Source organism: Furipterus horrens, unplaced genomic scaffold, assembly GCF_987537825.1.
Source record: "Furipterus horrens unplaced genomic scaffold, mFurHor1.1.pri manual_scaffold_2, whole genome shotgun sequence".
In the NCBI taxonomy this organism is placed as follows: Eukaryota; Metazoa; Chordata; class Mammalia; order Chiroptera; family Furipteridae; genus Furipterus; species Furipterus horrens.
The window spans coordinates 11,606,258-11,625,191 of NW_028327172.1; the positions used below are offsets into that span (position 1 = coordinate 11,606,258).

Below are 18,934 nucleotides of genomic sequence, written 5' to 3' on the forward strand. Positions count from 1 at the left end.
GCTGTGTGTGAGGGAGGAGGCTTCCGGTGTTTGGAATGGGGTACATTTCTGAATGGTCGGAGCAGCAATTAAGCCTCAGAGCGACAGTGGGCCGCAAAGTGTCCTCACAGAATCTGTGTGAGCAGGACCCTCGACACAGGTGAACCCCTCGGCTGGGGCCCTGCGTCTTGTGTTCTCTGGCTGCCAGGCCATAGCAGGGGGTAGAAACAGAAAAGATGAGCCAGGAAGCTTCCAAGCTTCTTGCTCCTCACTACCCCGTAGCGAGCAGTGGAGGCCGAGAGCCTGGGAGTGAGCAGACGTCCCAAAGCAGCCTGCAGACCCCAGAGGACCCAGATTCTGGGGCCGTCAGTGTTGGGGAAACACCCTCACACCTCATCACCCCAAGACCTCGGGCTCAGGGAAGCCTGCCGTGAGGCTCCTACGCACATCCCCGAGCCCTGAGAGAGGGTCAATGGCAGACAGTCCTCTTTTAAAGAAGGCTCAGGAGCATGCCACGTGGTTGCAAAGTGGTTGAATCAGCAGAAAAGAATGAATTGCTGTGTTTAAAGGAGTGGTAAGTTTCAGCCGTGTGGAGAACTGCTTCCTCCTGACCAGGGGGACACATGACCTTTCCTGATGTTCAGTCTCACTGGAGGGTGGCACGTGGAATTTGCTTCTTTCTTTACAGCCATTGATGCCCCTGATGGGAGGAGCGGGGTGAAGGGGGGCAGTCCCAGGGGGCAGAGGCCACAGAGGAACAGTGAGGTTGGGGCAGGAGGGGTTCAGAACGTTCCGACAGTGATTATTGTGAGAGTCCTTGACACCCTGGCAAGAGCCAGCTCTGCTGTGTCTTTCACTTCCGAGTGCATTTAGAGATCGACCCCCATGCCCTCACCTGCTGGCTCACCCTTCCCCTTGGGGGATGTCTGCCCTCACTGCTGTTCCCCCCCACCTGGCCCTGCACGAGGCGCACCCAGGGTCCCACAGCGCGAAGCCAGCCCAGGGTCCTGCGAGCTGTGATACTAGGGGCCCAGATAACAAGAGCAAACATTCACTCAGCCTTTTCCACTTGCCTGGCTGGCACCGCTCCAGTGTCTTCACAGGTAAACCCACTTCATTCATAAGACAATCCTTTGCGGTGGGTGCTGCTATCAGCAGCCCCACTTTACAGGTGAGGAAACGAGGGAGCGGGGAGGGGAAGGGGGTGGCTGGGGCAGGTCAGGTTGGCCGGGATCTGTGAACATAACCACCGCCCCCGTCACCCAGCGAGGATGCGTGCTTCACCCATCCACCTCGGGGCTGTGGGCCCAGCATACTCCCACAGCACAGCTCGCCTGTCAGATGGACATACAGACAGGGCTTGGGGTACCCCTGAGTTTCACTGAGGATTAGGGTGGGGGAGAAGTCATCATTTTGGGCTGGTGGGGGAAGGGCCAGGGGCCAGCCAGGAGCAACGTGGCCCCACCTTCTCCCCGAGAGCCCTTGCTCTCTGGAATTTGTCTATATTTAGCAGGTAGCTGGGAAGGAGGCAGATAAAGGGGGCCTGGGGAGGGGCAGGGTCCCTTATATAGTGGGGGGAACGGGTCCCTGCTCAGATCCTCTGTGCGTGGCCTGTACCTGTTTGGTCCCTGGTTTGACGTCTCTCAAGATGCCCGAGCCAGGGAAGAAGCCAGGTAGCTCTGGGCTTGCGGTTGGGCCGAGAGTGGAACAGGGAGGGCTGGGGGCAGCTACAACTAGGGGGCAAGCCTAGGAGCCAGTTCCTGAGCGGGGACTGTCTTCCTGGGTTCTTTTCTGACTCTCAGTTCCTCCTTCCTATCCTTCTGATGAGTGAGGGCAAACCAGGGCGAGGGGCACCGAGGGGAGACAGCCAAGGCAGGAGGCCCCCAGGGCCATTGCCTCACCCTCAGGGTGCAGGGGGGCCCTGCCCTTCCCTGACCCCCATCTCCTGCTGCGAAAACGTTAGGCCTAGTTTACTTTTTGGGAAAAGGCTTCTGCAGGCAGGTGACCAGGTGAGTGTAGACCCAAGCCAGGCTCACTGAACGCCCCTGGACAAGTCCTTCACCTCTCTGGGTCTTAGTTTCCCCATCTACGCAAGGAGGGGTTGGGCTGGTTTTTTTCTACCTGTGAGATTCTCTGCTTTATGAGCCTGCCCCTCGGGGGGTGCCCACACAGGGCGTGGCCCCACATGGAGGTTATGCAGACTCTCTGCTCTGGGACATGAAGGTCAGGAGAGCCCTGAGCCCCAGCCAAGGGCAGAGAAGGTCACAGCATTCCACAGGAGCTCAGGGTCCTGGTCCTGGCCTGAGTCCTCAGTGAGGCTATTCAGGGCAGGGATCCAGCCCCCAGCGGCCAGCCCCCTCCCAGGCCAGCTTTATCTCAGTTGTTGCTTCTCAGCCTGAGGCCCTCAGAGGACAAATTTAGCCACATCCAAGTAGGCAGAGTACCCGCTCCTCGCCAAGGGCCCCAGATGGTGGGGGGAAAGGGGTGCTGAGCTCATCCCTGCTTTTATCCAGGGATGCACTTAGCAAAAGTCTTGTGCGGAGATTAGGACCACAGCCCTGGCTCTCCTGCCTACTGGCTGTGTGATGTTTGTAATCTGCCTAACCTCTCTGAGCCTTGGGCATAAGAACTGCGCCTACCTGATAGAGCCTCTGGAGCGTTAAATGCGGTGATGCATGACAGTGGTTATCACCATATTTAATAAGAGGGGCTGCAGGGGTGGGGTGCATGGGCGAGCCAGGGGCTTCTGCAGCCTCCATTGGACCCTCAGCCTCAGCCTTCAGCAAGAAGCCACGGTCAGTGGAGGTGGCCGCCGGCAGCCCTGCCGTGTTCGAGGCTGAGACAGAGCGGGCAGGAGTGAAGGTGCGCTGGCAGCGAGGCGGCAAGGACATCAGTGCCGGCGACAAGTTCGGCCTGACAACCGAGGGCACACGTCACACGCTGACAGTGAGGGACGTGGACCCCTCCGACCAGGGCTCTTACGCAGTCATCGCCGGCTCTTCCAAGGTCAAGTTTGACCTCAAGGTTGTAGAAGCAGGTAAGACGCTGGTCAGTCTTCCCTGAGGTTTGAACGTCATGGGGTTTGAGCCGGGGCAGCCCCGCCACCTCTCCATTGACCAGGGCACAGGAGGTGCTTTCCCACTTTTGGCCAGGAAAGCCCCCCCCGACCTTGTCTGAGAAAACAAGACCTCTCTGAGTGTTCCCATGCAGCTCCCTGGCCTGTGCCAGACATTGTGGAGGCGGGGGAAATTCAGAGATGAACGCTGCATAACGCTGTCCTCCCGCTGGGCACCCACACACAGGCTGCACGCCAGTGGCCGAGGGAAGCCCCAGGAGCTCTGGGCGTGGAGGGAGCCCAGCCTGGGGAAGGCGAGGAGCGGTGGACATCAGACCCGGTCAGGGCAGGCCCACCGGGCAGGAGCACAGGTGGTCTGTGAGGGCGAGGGGAAGGCGAGACGCAGGCTGGCTCCCCGACTCAGTGCGAGCCATCCCAGACGGGGTCCTGGGGAGCAGGAAGAGGGGGAGTTATGGGATCTTCACTCAACTGAGGTGCCCTGTGGATTGTGGGTCCTTGGGTCTGATGCCCGGGAGGGATGAGGCAGAGGAGAAGAGTGGGTGCATGAGCTCACACTCATGTATGTAGAAAGGAGGAGAATTTAGGGGAGAGGCAGGGCCATGCAGGCAGTGAGGAAGAGAGAGGGACCAGGCAAAGCTCTGCTCTGCACACACGGCAGTACTTGATGAGGCTGCAAAGATTAAGGAGAGACCAGGGACAGGAGGGGTCTCTGATTAAAAGCTGCTCCCTGACCCCCCTACTCGGTCCCCGGCAGAGAAGGCAGAGCCCATGCCAGACCCTGCCCTTGCCCCTGTCGAGGCTCCTGCAGTTCCCGGAGAAGCTCTGGCCTCAGCTACTGAGGTGGAAGGAGGCTCCCCAAGTCCTGATGGTGAGAGGGGCTGGGCAGAGAGGGCCAGGCCAGGGTGTGGGGGTGTCCCAGGGCAGGTCTCAAAGGCCTCTGCTCACAGGGTCAAGTTCAGCAGCCCCCAATGGCCCTGGTGCCTCCGATGACCCCATCGGACTCTTTGTGACCCGGCCACAGGATGGCGAGGTGACCGTGGGTGAGTGTGGGGCTCCTGCAGCCAGGGCGGGGAGGGGAAGGAGGCAGCAGAGCACCCCCAGGCCCAGACTGTCACCCTTCTCTTGCAGGTGGCAACATCACCTTCTCAGCCCGCGTGGCCGGGGCCAGCCTCCTGAAACCGCCTGTGGTCAAGTGGTTCAAGGGCAAGTGGGTAGACCTGAGCAGCAAGGTGGGCCAACACCTCCAGCTGCATGACAGCTATGACCGAGCCACCAAGGTGGGTCTGCCAGGCATGAGAACTGGGGCTATACGGACACATGGAAGGGGGACACAGAGAGCCCTAGGGGCCACCAGGACACCAGGAACCTAGAGGCACACAGACGGTGCAAAGAGGAGGGATGGGGAGCCAGAGAAGCAAGATGGGGGGCTAGAAGTACATGGGGAGGATGGGGAGGGTTATAGGGAGGCACCGGACATGGGAACCGGGTACTCGGGGGCCCATGGAGCTCACGAAGGCTCAGGGACATTGTAAAACATGGGGGGAAGGCACCAGTCAATGAGGGTATAAAGCCCCTGGCTGGATGGGTGGCAGAGCTAGCGGGGCCCCCGGTGGCCAACCAGAACAATTCATTACACAGACTAGGAAACCAAAGCTGGAGAGCTTGTTGTGGCTGGTCTGAGGTCACTCAGAGCCAGGCCTGGACCCTGTGCTTTGACTCCCGGTCCCTGCTCCTTCCCCGCTTCCGTGGCCCTGGCCCAGGCGACGGGGTGGGGGTGGGGCCCAGGCTCAGGTGCGTGAGCTGTGAGCTGCCTCAAAGCCTCTCATCTTAAGTGAATGCCTTGCAGCCACCACAGTTTTATTTTATCACCCTCCACCGCCAGCAGGTGGCAGTTGCGTGTCTTGAGAAGGGGCTCTCGTTATTTACGCAAAACTGCACGGGTTAACTTAACCTTGAAGGGTGAGAAGGTTGGTGCCCATCAGCCACCCCCAGTCTCCTTTTGGGGTGAAGGGCCGCGCCTTCTGGCCGCCAACCCCAGACACCCCACCCCCACAGGTCTACCTGTTTGAGCTGAACGTCACAGACGCCCAAACCAGCCTGGCTGGGGGCTACCGCTGTGAGGTGTCCACCAAGGACAAGTTTGACAGCTGCAACTTCAACCTCACCGTCCATGGTGAGGGGGCCCCTGGCGCCTGTGCTGAGCTCGGGCCCCCTGTGGGTCCTGTCCCCTGTCCTGGGGCGGATGCTTGCTCTCAAGGGGTCATGGGTGGGCAGGTCTGTGATACTGGGACAGCCGTCTCTGAAGTCCCCTTCCCTGTCTGTCTCCCTCTGAACCCAGAGGCCATTGGCCCCGCAGACCTGGACCTCCGATCAGCTTTCCGGCGCACGTGAGTGTCCATCTCGCCTCAGGACCAGGGGGAGGCCAGCCTTGGGGTCAGCGCTGGGGGTGGTGTGGGGGGTCAAGGGTGACGGTGATGGATATCAGGGAGAGCAAGCTCCCTGGGGCAAGTGAGGAACTGGGTCTAATTCCCACAGGAGCCTCGCTGGAGGTGGTCGGCGGATCAGGTACCCCTAACCCAACCCTATTTGACCCATACACAGACCCTGGGGGTCAGAGATGGGCAGGGAGCCCCTGTCTGGCCAGCGTCCCTTTCTCTCCCTCACCCCCGAAACTTCCCGGCTCCTAAGTCCCTCCTAGTCAGCCCCACTGTAGTCTCACTGGGGGTCCCTCTCCATAGTGACAGCAATGAGGATGCAGGGACTCTGGACTTCAGCTCACTGCTAAAGAAGAGGTGAGTCCCCAGCTAGCAGCTCCCGGGCAGGTGGGGAGCCCCGACCTGCGGCTTCCTGCTGTGTGGTCCTGAGCAGGTCACTGTACCTCTCTGAGCTGGTGTCCTTGTCTGTCAGATGGGGCGATCCTGGTTTTGGGGAAGAGTTAAGAGGACTCTGTGCATGTTCTGTTCTGTGAACTAATATCTCCCTGGCATTCGCCATGACCACCCCTCATTTGAGTCTGCAATAGCTCATGTCAATAGGCTCCGGGGACCAGGAGAAGCTGGGAGAGGGCCCCAGGGCTGCAGGCACTGCCCGCCCAGCCCCCTAGCTGACTCCTGTCCTCTGTGTCCCCTTCCTCTCCCTCCTGGACCCTGCACTGTGGTGGCCCATGCTGCTGCGGCCCAGAGAGTAAGCATTGGGGGCGCCGGCGGGACCCCATTCCTGCCCCTGCAATGGTTGGTGAGAGGAGGGTGGGGTTGGTAATCAGACCTGAGTGAGACTCCCCAGTGACTGGGGGACTCTCTGAGCCTCAGGGCCTCCTGACACCCACCTGCAAGGCATGCGGGAGACCCTGCTGGGGCCTGTGCTGTGTCTCTGGCTCCCTGTAAATGAAGGGAGGAGGGGAGGGCCCATGGGCTGCAGCCTCAGTCTTTGAGGGGAAGTGACCCATCCCTCTAATGTGTCTCCTGCCTTTCTGCCCCACCCGGAGCAGCAGTTTCCGGACCCCACGGTGAGTACCTGGTGACACTCAGCACCCCGTCACCTCTAATCATGCCAGGAGTCCCTCCCAAGCTCCAGCCCTCATACTGAGCCCTAAGCCCCCTGGAACCTGGACCTGGCTGTGGGCCCGCACAGGCTCAAGATTCCCCACCAGAACAAAAGGGGCAGAGGGCTGGGGCCCCATCCCAGGGGAGGCCCCGCCCCGGGGTTGCAGGCTGTGCCCCTGGCCTGGCCACGGGTATCCGTCCTCTGAGGCCCCCACCCATGGACTGCGGACACAGGGACTCGAAGCTGGAGGCCCCGGCCGAGGAGGATGTGTGGGAGATCCTGCGGCAGGCGCCCCCCTCGGAATACGAACGCATCGCCTTCCAGCACGGTGTCACCGACCTGCGGGGCATGCTCAAGAGGCTCAAGGGCCTGAGGCGCGACGAGAAGAAGAGCACAGGTTAGCCCTCCTGCTTCACACGCAGGGGGAGGGCACCTCGGCCCCCACCACGCACACACAAAGTCCAATACACACACACACATACACACACGCACACGCACACAAAGTCCAATACACACACACAGAGTCTAACACACACACACATCACACACATGCACACAAAGTCCAATACACACACACAGATACACACCCACACACACACAGTCCAACACACACACAAAGTCCAACACACACACACAGATACACACTCACACACACACACGCAGTCCAATACACACACATTCACACACTCTCACACATAGTCCAATGCACACACACCACACACAGATACACACTCTCACACACTCTCACACACACACAGTCCAACAGACACACACACACCACACACACACACACACACACACACACACACACTCCAACATATACATATACACACACAGAGTCCAGCTTAGCCCAGGGAAGGAGAAGAGCGTGGGTTAACCCCCATTTGTGTAGGACAGACAGGTGTGCCCAGGATACCCTGCCCTTTTCCATGGGAAAAAGAGAAGGGCAAAGGTTAGGCCAGAGAGACCACCAGGGAGAGGACAGAGTACAGGGTGGCCCTGCTTACCAAGTACAAACCAGGTCATTCCTTTCCCCACCTGCCCCGGAAAAGAAAAGAAGCCTGCTTAACCCTCGCCACAACCAAGAAGCAGGGGAGAAGCCAGTTTAGGCCAGAGACCACAGCTGGGAAAAGAGACAACCCTGTTAACCTTCCTCAGAGACAAACAGAACAAAATGAACAGAACAGGCCTGTATGGACCAGCCCCCCTCCTCCCTCAGGCTAGCCCTTCCCCATCAAGGTGTTGACAGGGCAGGTGTCAGCCCCCTGGAAAGCAAGCCTGGAAAAAAGCAGGGGATTCACCTGCCCTCTCCGTAGGGCACCTGGTAGGAGTGCAAAAACCAGGAGGCTACTGTTAAAACCGAGTCCAGAGGTACAGAAATTCCATTTGTCCCCTCACCTGTTTCCTGCCAAGCTTCTGTCTTTCTGGAAGCCCCTAGCCCTATCCCTGAACCAAGCAGGTAGAGAGGACCCCGAGGGAGACAGGAGAACAAAGAGAGAGAGAAGGAGGCCACGGGCCGCATAGAACACAGAGATGAACAGTCACAGTGGAGGCCCAGAGGCGGGACCTGGCCCTCTGCCGTGGCAGTGGGGGGGCCGGGGGCAGGGTAGCAATGGCTGAGGGGTGGTGCTCAGCCTTTCAGAAGAAGCTGCAGCCGGCCTACCAGGTGAGCAAAGGCCACAAGATCCGGCTGACAGTGGAGCTGGCCGACCCCGACGCCGAGGTCAAGTGGTTGAAGAACGGACAGGAGATCCAGATGAGCGGCAGGTGCCTCCGGGGGCGGGGAGCAGGTTCAGGGGAGGTGGGGGGTGGGGAGGGGGCTGCTCCCGGCCCTGCTCTCTCTGCATCTCCATCTGTCCATGTTCCCTGTCTCTGTGTCTCCCCTCATTTTTCTCTCTCTGAGTCTAATTCCCCATCTTTCTGTTTCTGCCCATCGCTGTTCCTCACTCTTCTTCTCTTGGTCTCGCTGCTTCCCATTGGGGACACTCCAATGGCCCCTTCTCTTCCACAGCAAGTAAGGCCCAGCTCCCGGAAGGCTTGGGGTGGGGGCCAGGGGTCACCGAGGGATGGGGGCACCAGGAGGTGAGTCCATGGCTCCTTCAGCACTCTTCTGCGGCCCCGTCCAGGTACATCTTCGAGTCCAATGGCGCCAAGCGCACGCTGACCATCAGCCAGTGCTCGCTGGCGGATGACGCGGCCTACCAGTGCGTGGTAGGTGGCGAGAAGTGCAGCACTGAGCTCTTTGTCAAAGGTGGGCCTGGACCCCAGGACCCGGCGGCCCCGGGAGGGGAGGGCCACCGAGGGGTCCGTCTGTCACACTCCCTGTGCCTTGACAGAGCCCCCTGTGTTGATCACGAGGCCCCTGGAGGACCAGCTGGTGATGGTGGGACAGCGGGTGGAGTTTGAGTGTGAGGTGTCTGAGGAGGGGGCCCAGGTCAAGTGGTGAGTGCCGGGGGCATGGGGCAGGGACAGGGAGGGGCCACCTGGGCATCCCCAGAGGAGGCCCAGCACTTGCTGCCCACCTACGGCCAGGCTGAAGGATGGAGTGGAGCTGACTCGGGAAGAGACCTTCAAGTACCGGTTCAAGAAGGACGGCCGGAGACACCACCTGATCATCAACGAGGCGACGCTGGAGGACGCGGGGCACTATGCACTGCGTACCAGTGGGGGGCAGGCGCTGGCCGAGCTTATCGTGCAGGGTGAGGCCCATGGCGGGGCGTGGGGGGTGGGGAGGGAGCACACGAGGCCTTAGGCCTTGGGCCCCATCCGCTCCAGCCCCCGAGCCAAGTACAGGAATCAGGCAAACCCAGGACCGAGGCCTGTGTGACCTTGGGCAAGCCGCTGTGTTACCCTTAACTTTACCTCTCTCACCTGTAAAATGGGGAGGCTGAGTGTAGTGGGAGGGTCAGGTGGGCCTGGTTAGCATCATCCCATCACCGCCCCCCCACCACGCACACATTTGTGGTTCCTTCCATGTACACATGCATCACACTCACATGCTCATGTGTGTTTTCACATGCCCACATGATCTCCATGGGGACGCACACCCACACACACCCTCCCCAGCTCACTGGCTCCGCCCTGCCCCCCAGAGAAAAAGCTGGAGGTGTATCAGAGCATAGCGGACTTGACCGTGGGCGCAAAGGACCAGGCCGTGTTCAAGTGTGAGGTGTCGGATGAGAACGTGCGTGGCGTGTGGCTGAAGAACGGGAAGGAGCTGGTGCCTGACAGCCGGATCAAGGTGTCTCACATTGGGCGGTGAGTGTGGGGACAGGCAGAGATGGCGACAGAGAGAGAACAGGGTCAGACGGACAGAGAGACAGAGACGGAGACAGAGACACACTGAAGGACAGGAAGAAACAGAGGGGCAGAGAAAGAGATGGAGACAAAGAGACAGAAATGGACAAAAAGAGAGCGACACCCAGAGACTGAAACAGAAAGTAAGAAAAGAGACAGAGACCGAAAGCTGTGGGAAGAAAGAAGCATGCAGAGGAGGGCCCATCGGAGATGAAGAAGGAGCACGGAGAGAGCCCCCAGCCCCCACCCCCCAGCGGTGACCAAGGCAGAGCAGGAGGCCATGGAGGGCAGGCTGGCTCTGGCGGGGGCCCTCACTCTCTCCCACTCTCTTACTCATGCACTGAGCATCTGGGCTGGCCCGTGCTGGGCCCAAGGTCACGGAGATTAGTGAGACCAGCCCCTGTCCCGTCTCCAAGGGCCCAGCCAAGGGGACATGTCTACCCTGCCTCCCTCTGAAAACATGGGAAGGAGCTGGAAAATTCAAAAAGAAAGCAAGCAAGCACTTAAAACACCAGAACGCCAGTGAGCTAGGATGCCACAGAGGCCCCCTTGCCCCCGGCTGAGGGTGTCCAAAGAGGCCACAGGTGTGTGGCCCAGTGGGACCCTCTGAGCCTCCGCTGCCCCTGCAGGGTCCACAAGCTGACCATTGACGACGTCACACCTGCAGACGAGGCTGACTACAGCTTCGTGCCTGAGGGTTTCGCCTGCAACCTGTCTGCCAAGCTCCACTTCATGGGTGAGCTGTCCCTGGGTGGCAATGGGACCCCTGTCACTGGGCCCTGCCTTTGCCTTGGGGCCACCTGCTCTTCCTTCTCTTGCAGAGGTCAAGATTGACTTCGTGCCCAGGCAGGGTGAGTCTCGGGGCCCCTGTGCGCCACCTCCCCACCTCCCCACCTCCACTCACAGACAGAGGGAGGAACAAGGATCTGGGAGAGGGACCTGGGGACCCAGCTCCAGCTCTGCCACTCAGGACCGTGGGCCAGCCGTAATCTCACTAAGCCTCAGTTTCCCCATCTCTAAAATGGGGGTCCCAACGGCACTGCCTGCACAGGGAGCAGGAAAGAGCAGATGAGACGGTGTGTGAGCTCTCAAACGGCAGCACAGATGTGAGGCTTCGTTATTAATTTTTTCTGCTTTTAGGGGTCTCTCCTACTTCTAGACAAACCTTTAGTCGGGCATTCTAGAATCCTAACTTCGGGAGAGTAGTCCAGGCTGAGGCACGCTCTAGGTCTGTGTTTTCCCAACTGGGTTCCCTTAATATACGCTACTCCATTTAGAAGGGTTCCATGGTGAAATAACTTTGGGGAACGCTGACTGCTTGTCCTACGCCCCGTCTTGCGTGGTTAAGAGACATGCTTAACTTTGTTGAATCCAGGGTTTCCTAAATCACTTGGCCATAGGAGTGCTTCTCTTTTCTTGGCAGGACATTGATATCCCTGCACCTCCCCTCAAACATGCACCCTCCCCCCAAACACAGTCTAAGAAATGCTACACTAGGTGTCCTGATGTTACAAACCTCCCCAGGAACTTCCTGGGGTGATAGAATGTTCTAGATCTTGACTGGGTGGTGGTTCCACAGGTGTATACGTTTGTCAAAACTCTTCAAGCTTTATGCTCAGATCTCGGCACCTTATTGAGTGTAAACTATACGTCAATAATGAAACAACCAGGGACACGTGCTCCTTCCACTCTTCCCCTCTTTCGTGGGCCTTGGGCCTTCCCCCTTCTCTGAGCTATGCTATGTCCCCACCCCCAGCACCTCCCAAGATCCACCTGGACTGCCCAGGCCGCAAACCAGATACCATCGTGGTCGTGGCTGGGAACAAGCTACGCCTGGACGTCCCTATCTCCGGGGACCCTGCTCCCACTGTGATCTGGCAGAAGACCGTCACACAGGTACTGTGGATCGCTTCTCCACTACCCATCTGTAAACTGGGCAACTGGGACCAATGAGTACTGGGACCTGCTCCCCACATGTGCCCTACAGCGGCCCCTGACTGGGGTGCAGAGACTCAGCTGGCCAGAGGGTGGGCAGAAGGGGAGGCGGGCAGAGGAGAAACAGAGGGGTCGCTGAGCAGAGATTCCCTCTAGGCTGAGTCAGCCACCGTCCCCCTCCTTCTCTTCTGCTCTGTTACCAGGGGGCGAAGGTCACAGCTGGGCCAGCCCCTGATGCCCCAGAGGATGCAGGTGCCAGCGATGAGTGGGTGTTTGAAAAGAAGGTGAGTGAGGCTGAAGGTGGGACCAGGCTCTTTTGCACGTGGTACCCACGCTTGGGCAAGGCCTCCGTGAAGGTGCCACATCTGGTTGGTTGTACTGCTGGCCCAGGCAGGAACTCCACGCACACACCACACATGGTTACAGCATTTATACCCTCCACATCGCCAGGAAGCCCTCCTGAGCCGACCTTAACTGTGAGCTTCCTCCCAGCCAGGCATTGGCTCCCCTGGTGCTTCTCAGTAGGAGTAGCTCTTCCTCCCTGAACTGCTGGGTTCCCCCACCTGGCTGAGGCCTGGTGGGGTCCTCACAGGAGCTCTGTGAGGTCACGTCCTTCCCATTCGGCAGATAGTGAAACTGAAAGACAAGAGAGGAAAAGTGATTGCCTGAAGTTCCAGCACAAAGCCAGAGCCAGAGCCTCAGGCCCTCGCCCTAGGTCCTTGCTCCTGGCGGGTGCTCAGTAAAGGTTTCTGGACTAGCGCCTCCATGGGTGCAGGTTCCACTCAACCTGTGCCTCCTCTGCAGACCCCGCGCTGAGCTCCTTTCCCATCTTGGGGCTGTTGGTCATTCCAGAAGCTGCAGAAGCTTCTGGGGTCCAACGTGGGCCCTTTCCCTCCATTCCCCGCTGCCCAGCTGCTGTGTGACACCGAGGGCCGGGTCCGAGTGGAAACCACCAAGGACCGCAGCATCTTCACTGTCGAGGGGGCAGAGAAGGAAGACGAGGGTGTCTACACCGTCACAGTGAAGAACCCTGTGGGCGAGGACCAGGTCAACCTGACAGTCAAGGTCATCGGTGAGGCCGGCTGGCTGGGGTCCACACATGAGAGGCTGCGGGGCAACAAGGGAGGGCCCATCCGTGATTCATTCAGTCACTCAACAAACTTCGAAGGACGGGCTCTCGGATCCATGGAGAGGGCTGGGACTAGGACATGGGTGACCGTGGGCAGCGGGGAGCCATAGAGGGTTGATGGTGGGCTGGCCACATGATCAGAACCGGATTCTAGAAAGGTTGCTTTGGCTCTGGGGGTGGTGGGGGCAGCCTTAGCTGCTGGTGGGAAACACTGACCCTGGGCCCAGGCAGGGCTGACGTGGGCCCGACCCCCAACCCCCAGATGTGCCGGATGCCCCTGCGGCCCCCAAGATCAGCAACGTGGGCGAGGACTCGTGCACCGTGCAGTGGGAGCCGCCGGCCTACGACGGCGGGCAGCCAGTGCTGGGTGAGTGCAGGGCGCCGGGGCGGATCCGCGGGCGGGGGGTGGGGGGTGGGGTGCTGCCCGGGCCCCAGACCGGAGCTCCTGCCTCCCTGCACCAGGGTACATCCTGGAGCGCAAGAAGAAGAAGAGCTACAGGTGGATGCGGCTGAACTTCGACCTGCTGCGGGAGCTGAGCCACGAGGCGAGGCGCATGATCGAGGGCGTGGTGTACGAGATGCGCGTCTACGCAGTCAACGCCGTGGGCATGTCCCGGCCCAGCCCCGCCTCCCAGCCCTTCATGCCAGTCGGTGAGCGCGCGCCCCCTGGCGCCGGGGCCCCGCAACGGCGGCTGCTCTGGGCGGGCGGTCACCGCACTAGGCGTTCCCATCTCTGGTCTGTAATCTGAAATCGGGGGTGGTCCTCTTCATCTCACAGATGAAGAAGGTGAGGCTCTGAGAAGTGAAGGGACTTGCTCAAGGTCCCCCAGCTGGTAGGGGGTGGAGCTGAAACTCACACCACCGGCCTGAGGGTCTGAGCCACGTCAGTGTGTCAAGGGCACTGGACCAGGAGCTGGAGGTGGGGTTGGCAGAGCCAGCTCCATCACCCTCGGGAGGGCCGCCTGGAGCCATCGTCTCCCCCTGAAGCCCCCGTTTCTGCATCTGGTTAATGCGGGTTTCAAGAGCAGTACAGACGCTGAAGGAGTGGCAGGCTCTTGGGGACACCTGTCCCTGCCAGGATGTGGGAGCCTTCAGGGGCAGCCGTCTGAGGCCGGGGCAGGTGCCCCCTCCAGCCCCGGACGGGGGCATAGCCTGGGGAGATGGCAGGAAAGGGGGGGCCTGTGGGGAGAAGGGTCCAGGCCTCTCTCTTTAGGGACTGACTTCCAGTTTGCTCAGCTCTAAGTCAGCTTCACCTAATCCCAGGGAAGGAGATGCCACGTTTCAGGCGAGTTTTTCCTTCAATTACATTCTAGCACCTGCTACGCTATCAGACAGAAGGGTCCTTCTAACCCCTTTGTGGTCGTTGGGTATCTTTTCCTACACAGAGCTCTGTTTTGTAATTGCTGTGTGCTTGTTTTTAAGCCTATTTAGAGTCATGTCTTTTAACGGAGTTGAAATATTTCTTAAAGTGCTTGAAAACCAGCCCGAGGGGAGGTCCCCCCATGTGACCCAGGCCCCTCTCTGACCTCCCCTCTGCCCAGGCCCCCCCAGCGAGCCCACCCATCTGGCAGTGGAGGACGTCTCCGACACCACTGTGTCCCTCAAGTGGCGGCCCCCGGAGCGCGAGGGAGCTGGAGGCCTGGATGGCTACAGTGTGGAGTACTGCCAGGAGGGCTGTGAGTGACCCCTGCCCAGCCCTGGGCCCACAGCCTGTACCCTTCTCTGAGCTGCCCCCAGGCCAGGCACCTGTCACCCTGCCTGGCCCTACCTACAGCGGAGGCCCCAGATGGCCACCAGAGGTGCGGCTGCGGGGGGCCAAGGTGTTGATACTGACACTGTCCCTGGTCTTGCCTCCCCGCCCCCACCCTCAGGCTCAGAGTGGGTGCCTGCGCTGCAGGGGCTGACGGAGCGCACTTCTGTGCTGGTGAAGGACCTGCCCACGGGGGCACGGCTGCTCTTCCGGGTCCGGGCACACAACGTGGCAGGGCCTGGAGCCCCTGTCACCACTAAGGAGCCCGTGACGGTGCAGGAGATACTGCGTGAGTGTCCCTGTGCCACTGACACCCTGGCCCTTGGTGCCAGTGGAGGTGGGGACAGTCAAAACCCCCTAGAGGGAGAAGCTAAAAACTGGGCAGGGGCAGGAGGGGTAGGAGCCTCGAGCCATGCCCTAGGCCCAGGGCAAACCTGTTCCGGACGTGTCTTCTCGGTGTTGCATGTCAACACCAGTCTGGACCAGGGAAAATGGAGGTAATTATCCCCTCATCTTCCAGTTCTGCTCTGTGAGTCTCAGCTCCAACAGGTAGCTATTGTCTATTTGCTCAGGACTGAGCAGCGAGGCCACTCGGGGTCAAATCAGCCCATCTGGGATCTACTTTCCCACAAAGGATCAATTGCTTAAGGACTGGCTCTCCAAGCAGAAAGAGACAGCACACTGGGGCGGTAATGGCATGGGCCTAGATGTGCCTCCTGGCCTGTGTGACCTCAAACGAGTTGCTCACCCTCTCTGATCCCTGCCTCTTATAGCAGTGCGGTGAGGCTCAGGTGGAAGCAGGAGCTTTGTGAACCATCTGGGGCTGGGTTAGGGGGAGTTAAAGGGGGGGACGGCTTGGCAGGCGGCATTTTTCGAAGCTGCAGCTCTCTGGGCGTGGCCTCGGGAGCGAATGGGGCTGTGGCAGTCCTCAGGCCTCGCACTGTGGGTGGCTCTCGCTGAGCCACCACTCCGTACCCACAGAGCGGCCACGGCTCCAGCTGCCCAGGCACCTGCGCCAGACCATCCAGAAGCGGGTCGGGGAGCCCGTGAACCTCCTCATTCCTTTCCAGGTAGGGCTGGCCCCCTTCTCCATCCAAGCAGATGGGCTGACTCTCAGGCAGAGCCAGGCTTGGGGGTGAGCTCTCCCTCCCCACAGGGCAAGCCCCGGCCTCAAGTGACTTGGACCAAAGAGGGGCAGCCACTGGCAGGCCAGGAAGTGAACATTCGCAACAGCCCTACGGACACCATCCTCTTCATCCGGGCCGCTCACCGCGCCCACTCTGGCACCTACCAGGTGTCTCTGCGCATTGAGAACATGGAGGACAAGGCGACGCTGGTCCTGCAGGTCATTGGTGCGTGCCACTGGGGCCTCCCTCGGAGCCCGTTTACCTCCAGTCCCCGAGCTGGGCTGCCAGAGCCCAGAACTTCACACCTTGCAGTCCTGGGCCCTCCTCTCGGATGCCCAGAGCCCTGCAGGAGGTAGCAGCCAGGTCCAGGCTGGCAGGGTGATGGGGCCCCCAGAGCCGGGCGCTCCCTGCTCTTGCTCAGGCACTATCAGAAGGTGTGGTCCTCCAACTGGGCCTCTCTCCTGCAGACAAGCCAAGTCCTCCCCAGGACCTGCAGGTCACAGAGACGTGGGGTTTCAATGTGGCCCTGGAGTGGAAGCCACCACAGGATGATGGCAACACAGAGATCTGGGGTTACACAGTCCAGAAAGCTGATGAGAAAACCATGGTGAGCCTGGGGTCCTGGCCCCCACCCTTCCTAGGGCCTGACAGAACCAAGTCTCAGCTGCCTCTAGAATGGGCCCACCTCTCCCCCTCCCTCCACGACTTGCTTCCCTTCACAGTTGGGGTGCAGATGCCAGGGGTGCCCCAGAGAGGCCCCTGGTAGGAAGTAGGGCCTGCCCCCCAACCCCAGAGACCCCCCCTTGCCTCCACACCCGCAGGAGTGGTTCACCGTCTTGGAGCATTACCGCCGCACCCACTGTGTGGTGTCAGACCTCATCATTGGCAACAGCTATTACTTCCGGGTCTTCAGCCAGAACATGGTGGGGCCCAGTGACAAAGCTGCCACCACCAAGAAGCCTGTCTTCATCCCCAAACCAGGTGCTGTACCCTCACTCCCACCCCCAAGGGAGCCAGGGCAGGGAGGCAGTGGGAACTGGGGGGGGAGCCTGGCTTGCTGTGGCCCTGTTGGCACAAAGCTCTATCACCAACAGCCATCACATATGAGCCACCCAAGTACAAGGCCCTGGACTTCTCCGAGGCCCCAAGCTTCACCCGGCCCTTGGTGAACCGCTCGGTCATCGCAGGCTACAATGCTGTTCTCTGCTGTGCTGTCCGGGGTAGCCCCAAGGTAGGGAACGTCCGGCCAGGTCCAGGCAGACCCAAGAGGAAGGGCTTGGGGGCTCCAGCCTCAAGCAGTCCTCTCCGCAGCCCGGCCCCCTGCTTTCTCTCTGCCTCTTGGCCTCCGGGCCTGGCTCCTCTCCCTGAGCAGGGCCTCCGCAGAGCATTGGCTCTGTTTCTAGCGTAGTTCAAGACTCTATCCAGTGAGAGTCCCCAGAGTAGAAACACAATTGCCAATCTCCCTACATTCCTGCCGGGTCCTCTCAACCTGAGACAGTCTCCCTCCCTCCCATTACCTGGTTTATAGCCCAAGGTCTCCTGGTTCAAGAACGGCCTGGACCTGGGAAACGACGCACGGTTCCGCATGTTCAGCAAGCAGGGAGTGTTGACGCTGGAGATCAGAAAACCCTGTCCCTTTGACGGGGGGATCTACGTCTGCAGGGCTGCCAACTTACAGGGCGAGGCACAGTGTGAGTGCCGCCTGGAGGTGCGAGGTGAGGACCCCTGGGCCAGGGCCTGGGGCGATGGAGAGGGCGGGGCACCAGTGGGGACTCTGCTACCCCAGCCCAAGCAGCTGCCCCCTTGGGCACCGGCTGCTGAGCTCTGCTACTGGAGCTGCCCCTGCCCTCCGGGAAGACGTGGTGGGAGGTGCGGCACCCGTGTGGCACAGCCGCGGCCTCCTTCTCTCCTGCAGCACCTCAGTGACCAGGCTCGTGCCTGGAGGACGGCTGGGTGTGCACTCCGGACCACCCTGAGACCCACGGCCCAAGTCAGAGGCTGAGCGCTTAGTCAGCCTGGCTCGCTCACAAGGGAACCTGTGTCCCAGGTGCCAGGAGCCCGGACGGAAGCTGGACCAGCCTCCTTCCTGCTGTTGGATACGTGTGTGCTAGTGTGTCTCTCGGGCTGGCTGGGGAGGCCTCAGCAGGGCAGTGGAATGATGGGGAGCAGGTTGGGGGCTGCACAGACTGACTTGTCGGAGTTCCCGCTGGAAGCACTCGGATCTTCAGGGTGAAAAGCAAGCAGGCCCAGGAAATGATGCTTGCAGGAGGCCCTTCTGGCCCGCCACGTGTTCTCAGTGTGTAAGGGCAATAAAAGGTCAGTGGAGCCACAGAGACCTGACTCTTCTGTCCAATGTGCTGGTTTTCACACAAAGCACAGAGAAACTTAGTAGCTCCTGAGAGCAAACTGAAGGCAGAAGAGTTAAATGAGGCCCAGAGTGGAATCCTAAATTCAGAAAACATGAACACTAGAAGGAAGTACAGTCTTCCGCCACTGCGTACACGCTTCAAATGCGGAGGCTGAGGAGCCATGACAGAGAACGTGTGTTAGCAACAGAGCCAGCAGGCCAAGGCGCTCCGGCCTGGTCCCGGGTACGCAGTGCCATCTTCGTTCTGGTGGCCCATGGTCACAGCACAGGGCTGCTTTGGGGTCTGAGTGGGCACAAGCCCACAGCCTACGCACGCCCGAATCCCCCTGGGAGAGAGCAATCCTGTCTAGTACAAGACACTGGGGACTAAGAAGGTGCAGGACAGGCCCTGCCCTCTTCCTTCCCCGATAGGAGCCCAGATCTGACCATCACTTTCCTTTGGGAGGAGGAAGCCAGCAAGTCTCAGAGATGCTCTGACGGAGCGTAGAAGGTCCTTCCTCCCCAGGGAGTATGAGGTTTTTCCATGGCATAGAAAAGAAACTCCATGAAGGCAGGCCCCAGGGTTGCTTCTCGGCCTTCTACCCAACCCAAGACACTCCTGGCCAGGATCCCAGAGCTCTGGGCTCCAGGTCCTGGCTAAAGTCACAGCCCTCTCTGGATCACACCTGGAAGGAACACTGGCAGTCAACAGGAGCCTTGGGTTTTCCTTCCCTGCTAAGTTCCTTGCTGC

General features: G+C 60.1%; 1 protein-coding gene across 1 annotated transcript; it reads left to right on the top strand.

Moving 5' to 3' along the window:
* Positions 1–1,568: 1,568 nt before the first annotated feature.
* Positions 1,569–18,169, top strand: MYBPC3 (myosin binding protein C3). The gene is made up of 32 exons (XM_090261642.1): positions 1,569–1,652; positions 2,750–3,016; positions 3,810–3,923; positions 4,003–4,095; positions 4,184–4,332; positions 5,111–5,228; positions 5,394–5,442; positions 5,591–5,620; positions 5,794–5,847; positions 6,805–6,995; positions 8,233–8,365; positions 8,610–8,612; positions 8,725–8,849; positions 8,935–9,040; positions 9,131–9,297; positions 9,691–9,856; positions 10,525–10,631; positions 10,717–10,746; positions 11,652–11,791; positions 12,034–12,114; positions 12,743–12,902; positions 13,222–13,326; positions 13,422–13,610; positions 14,501–14,635; positions 14,831–14,998; positions 15,691–15,779; positions 15,866–16,061; positions 16,304–16,443; positions 16,658–16,817; positions 16,931–17,067; positions 17,365–17,551; positions 17,752–18,169. The coding sequence occupies exons 1-32, from the start codon at positions 1,628–1,630 to the stop codon at positions 17,760–17,762; spliced, it is 3,825 nt and encodes a 1,274-aa protein (XP_090117768.1). The 5' UTR covers positions 1,569–1,627; the 3' UTR covers positions 17,763–18,169.
* The last annotated feature ends 765 nt before the right edge of the window (positions 18,170–18,934 follow it).

Coding starts and splice junctions, on each gene's coding strand:
- MYBPC3 (XM_090261642.1), top strand. CDS start 1,628: ATGCCCGAGCCAGGGAAGAAGCCAG. Junction 16,444..16,657: donor AAGCTGATGAGAAAACCATG/GTGAGCCTGGGG, acceptor CCACACCCGCAG/GAGTGGTTCACCGTCTTGGA. Junction 17,068..17,364: donor CTGTCCGGGGTAGCCCCAAG/GTAGGGAACGTC, acceptor CCTGGTTTATAG/CCCAAGGTCTCCTGGTTCAA.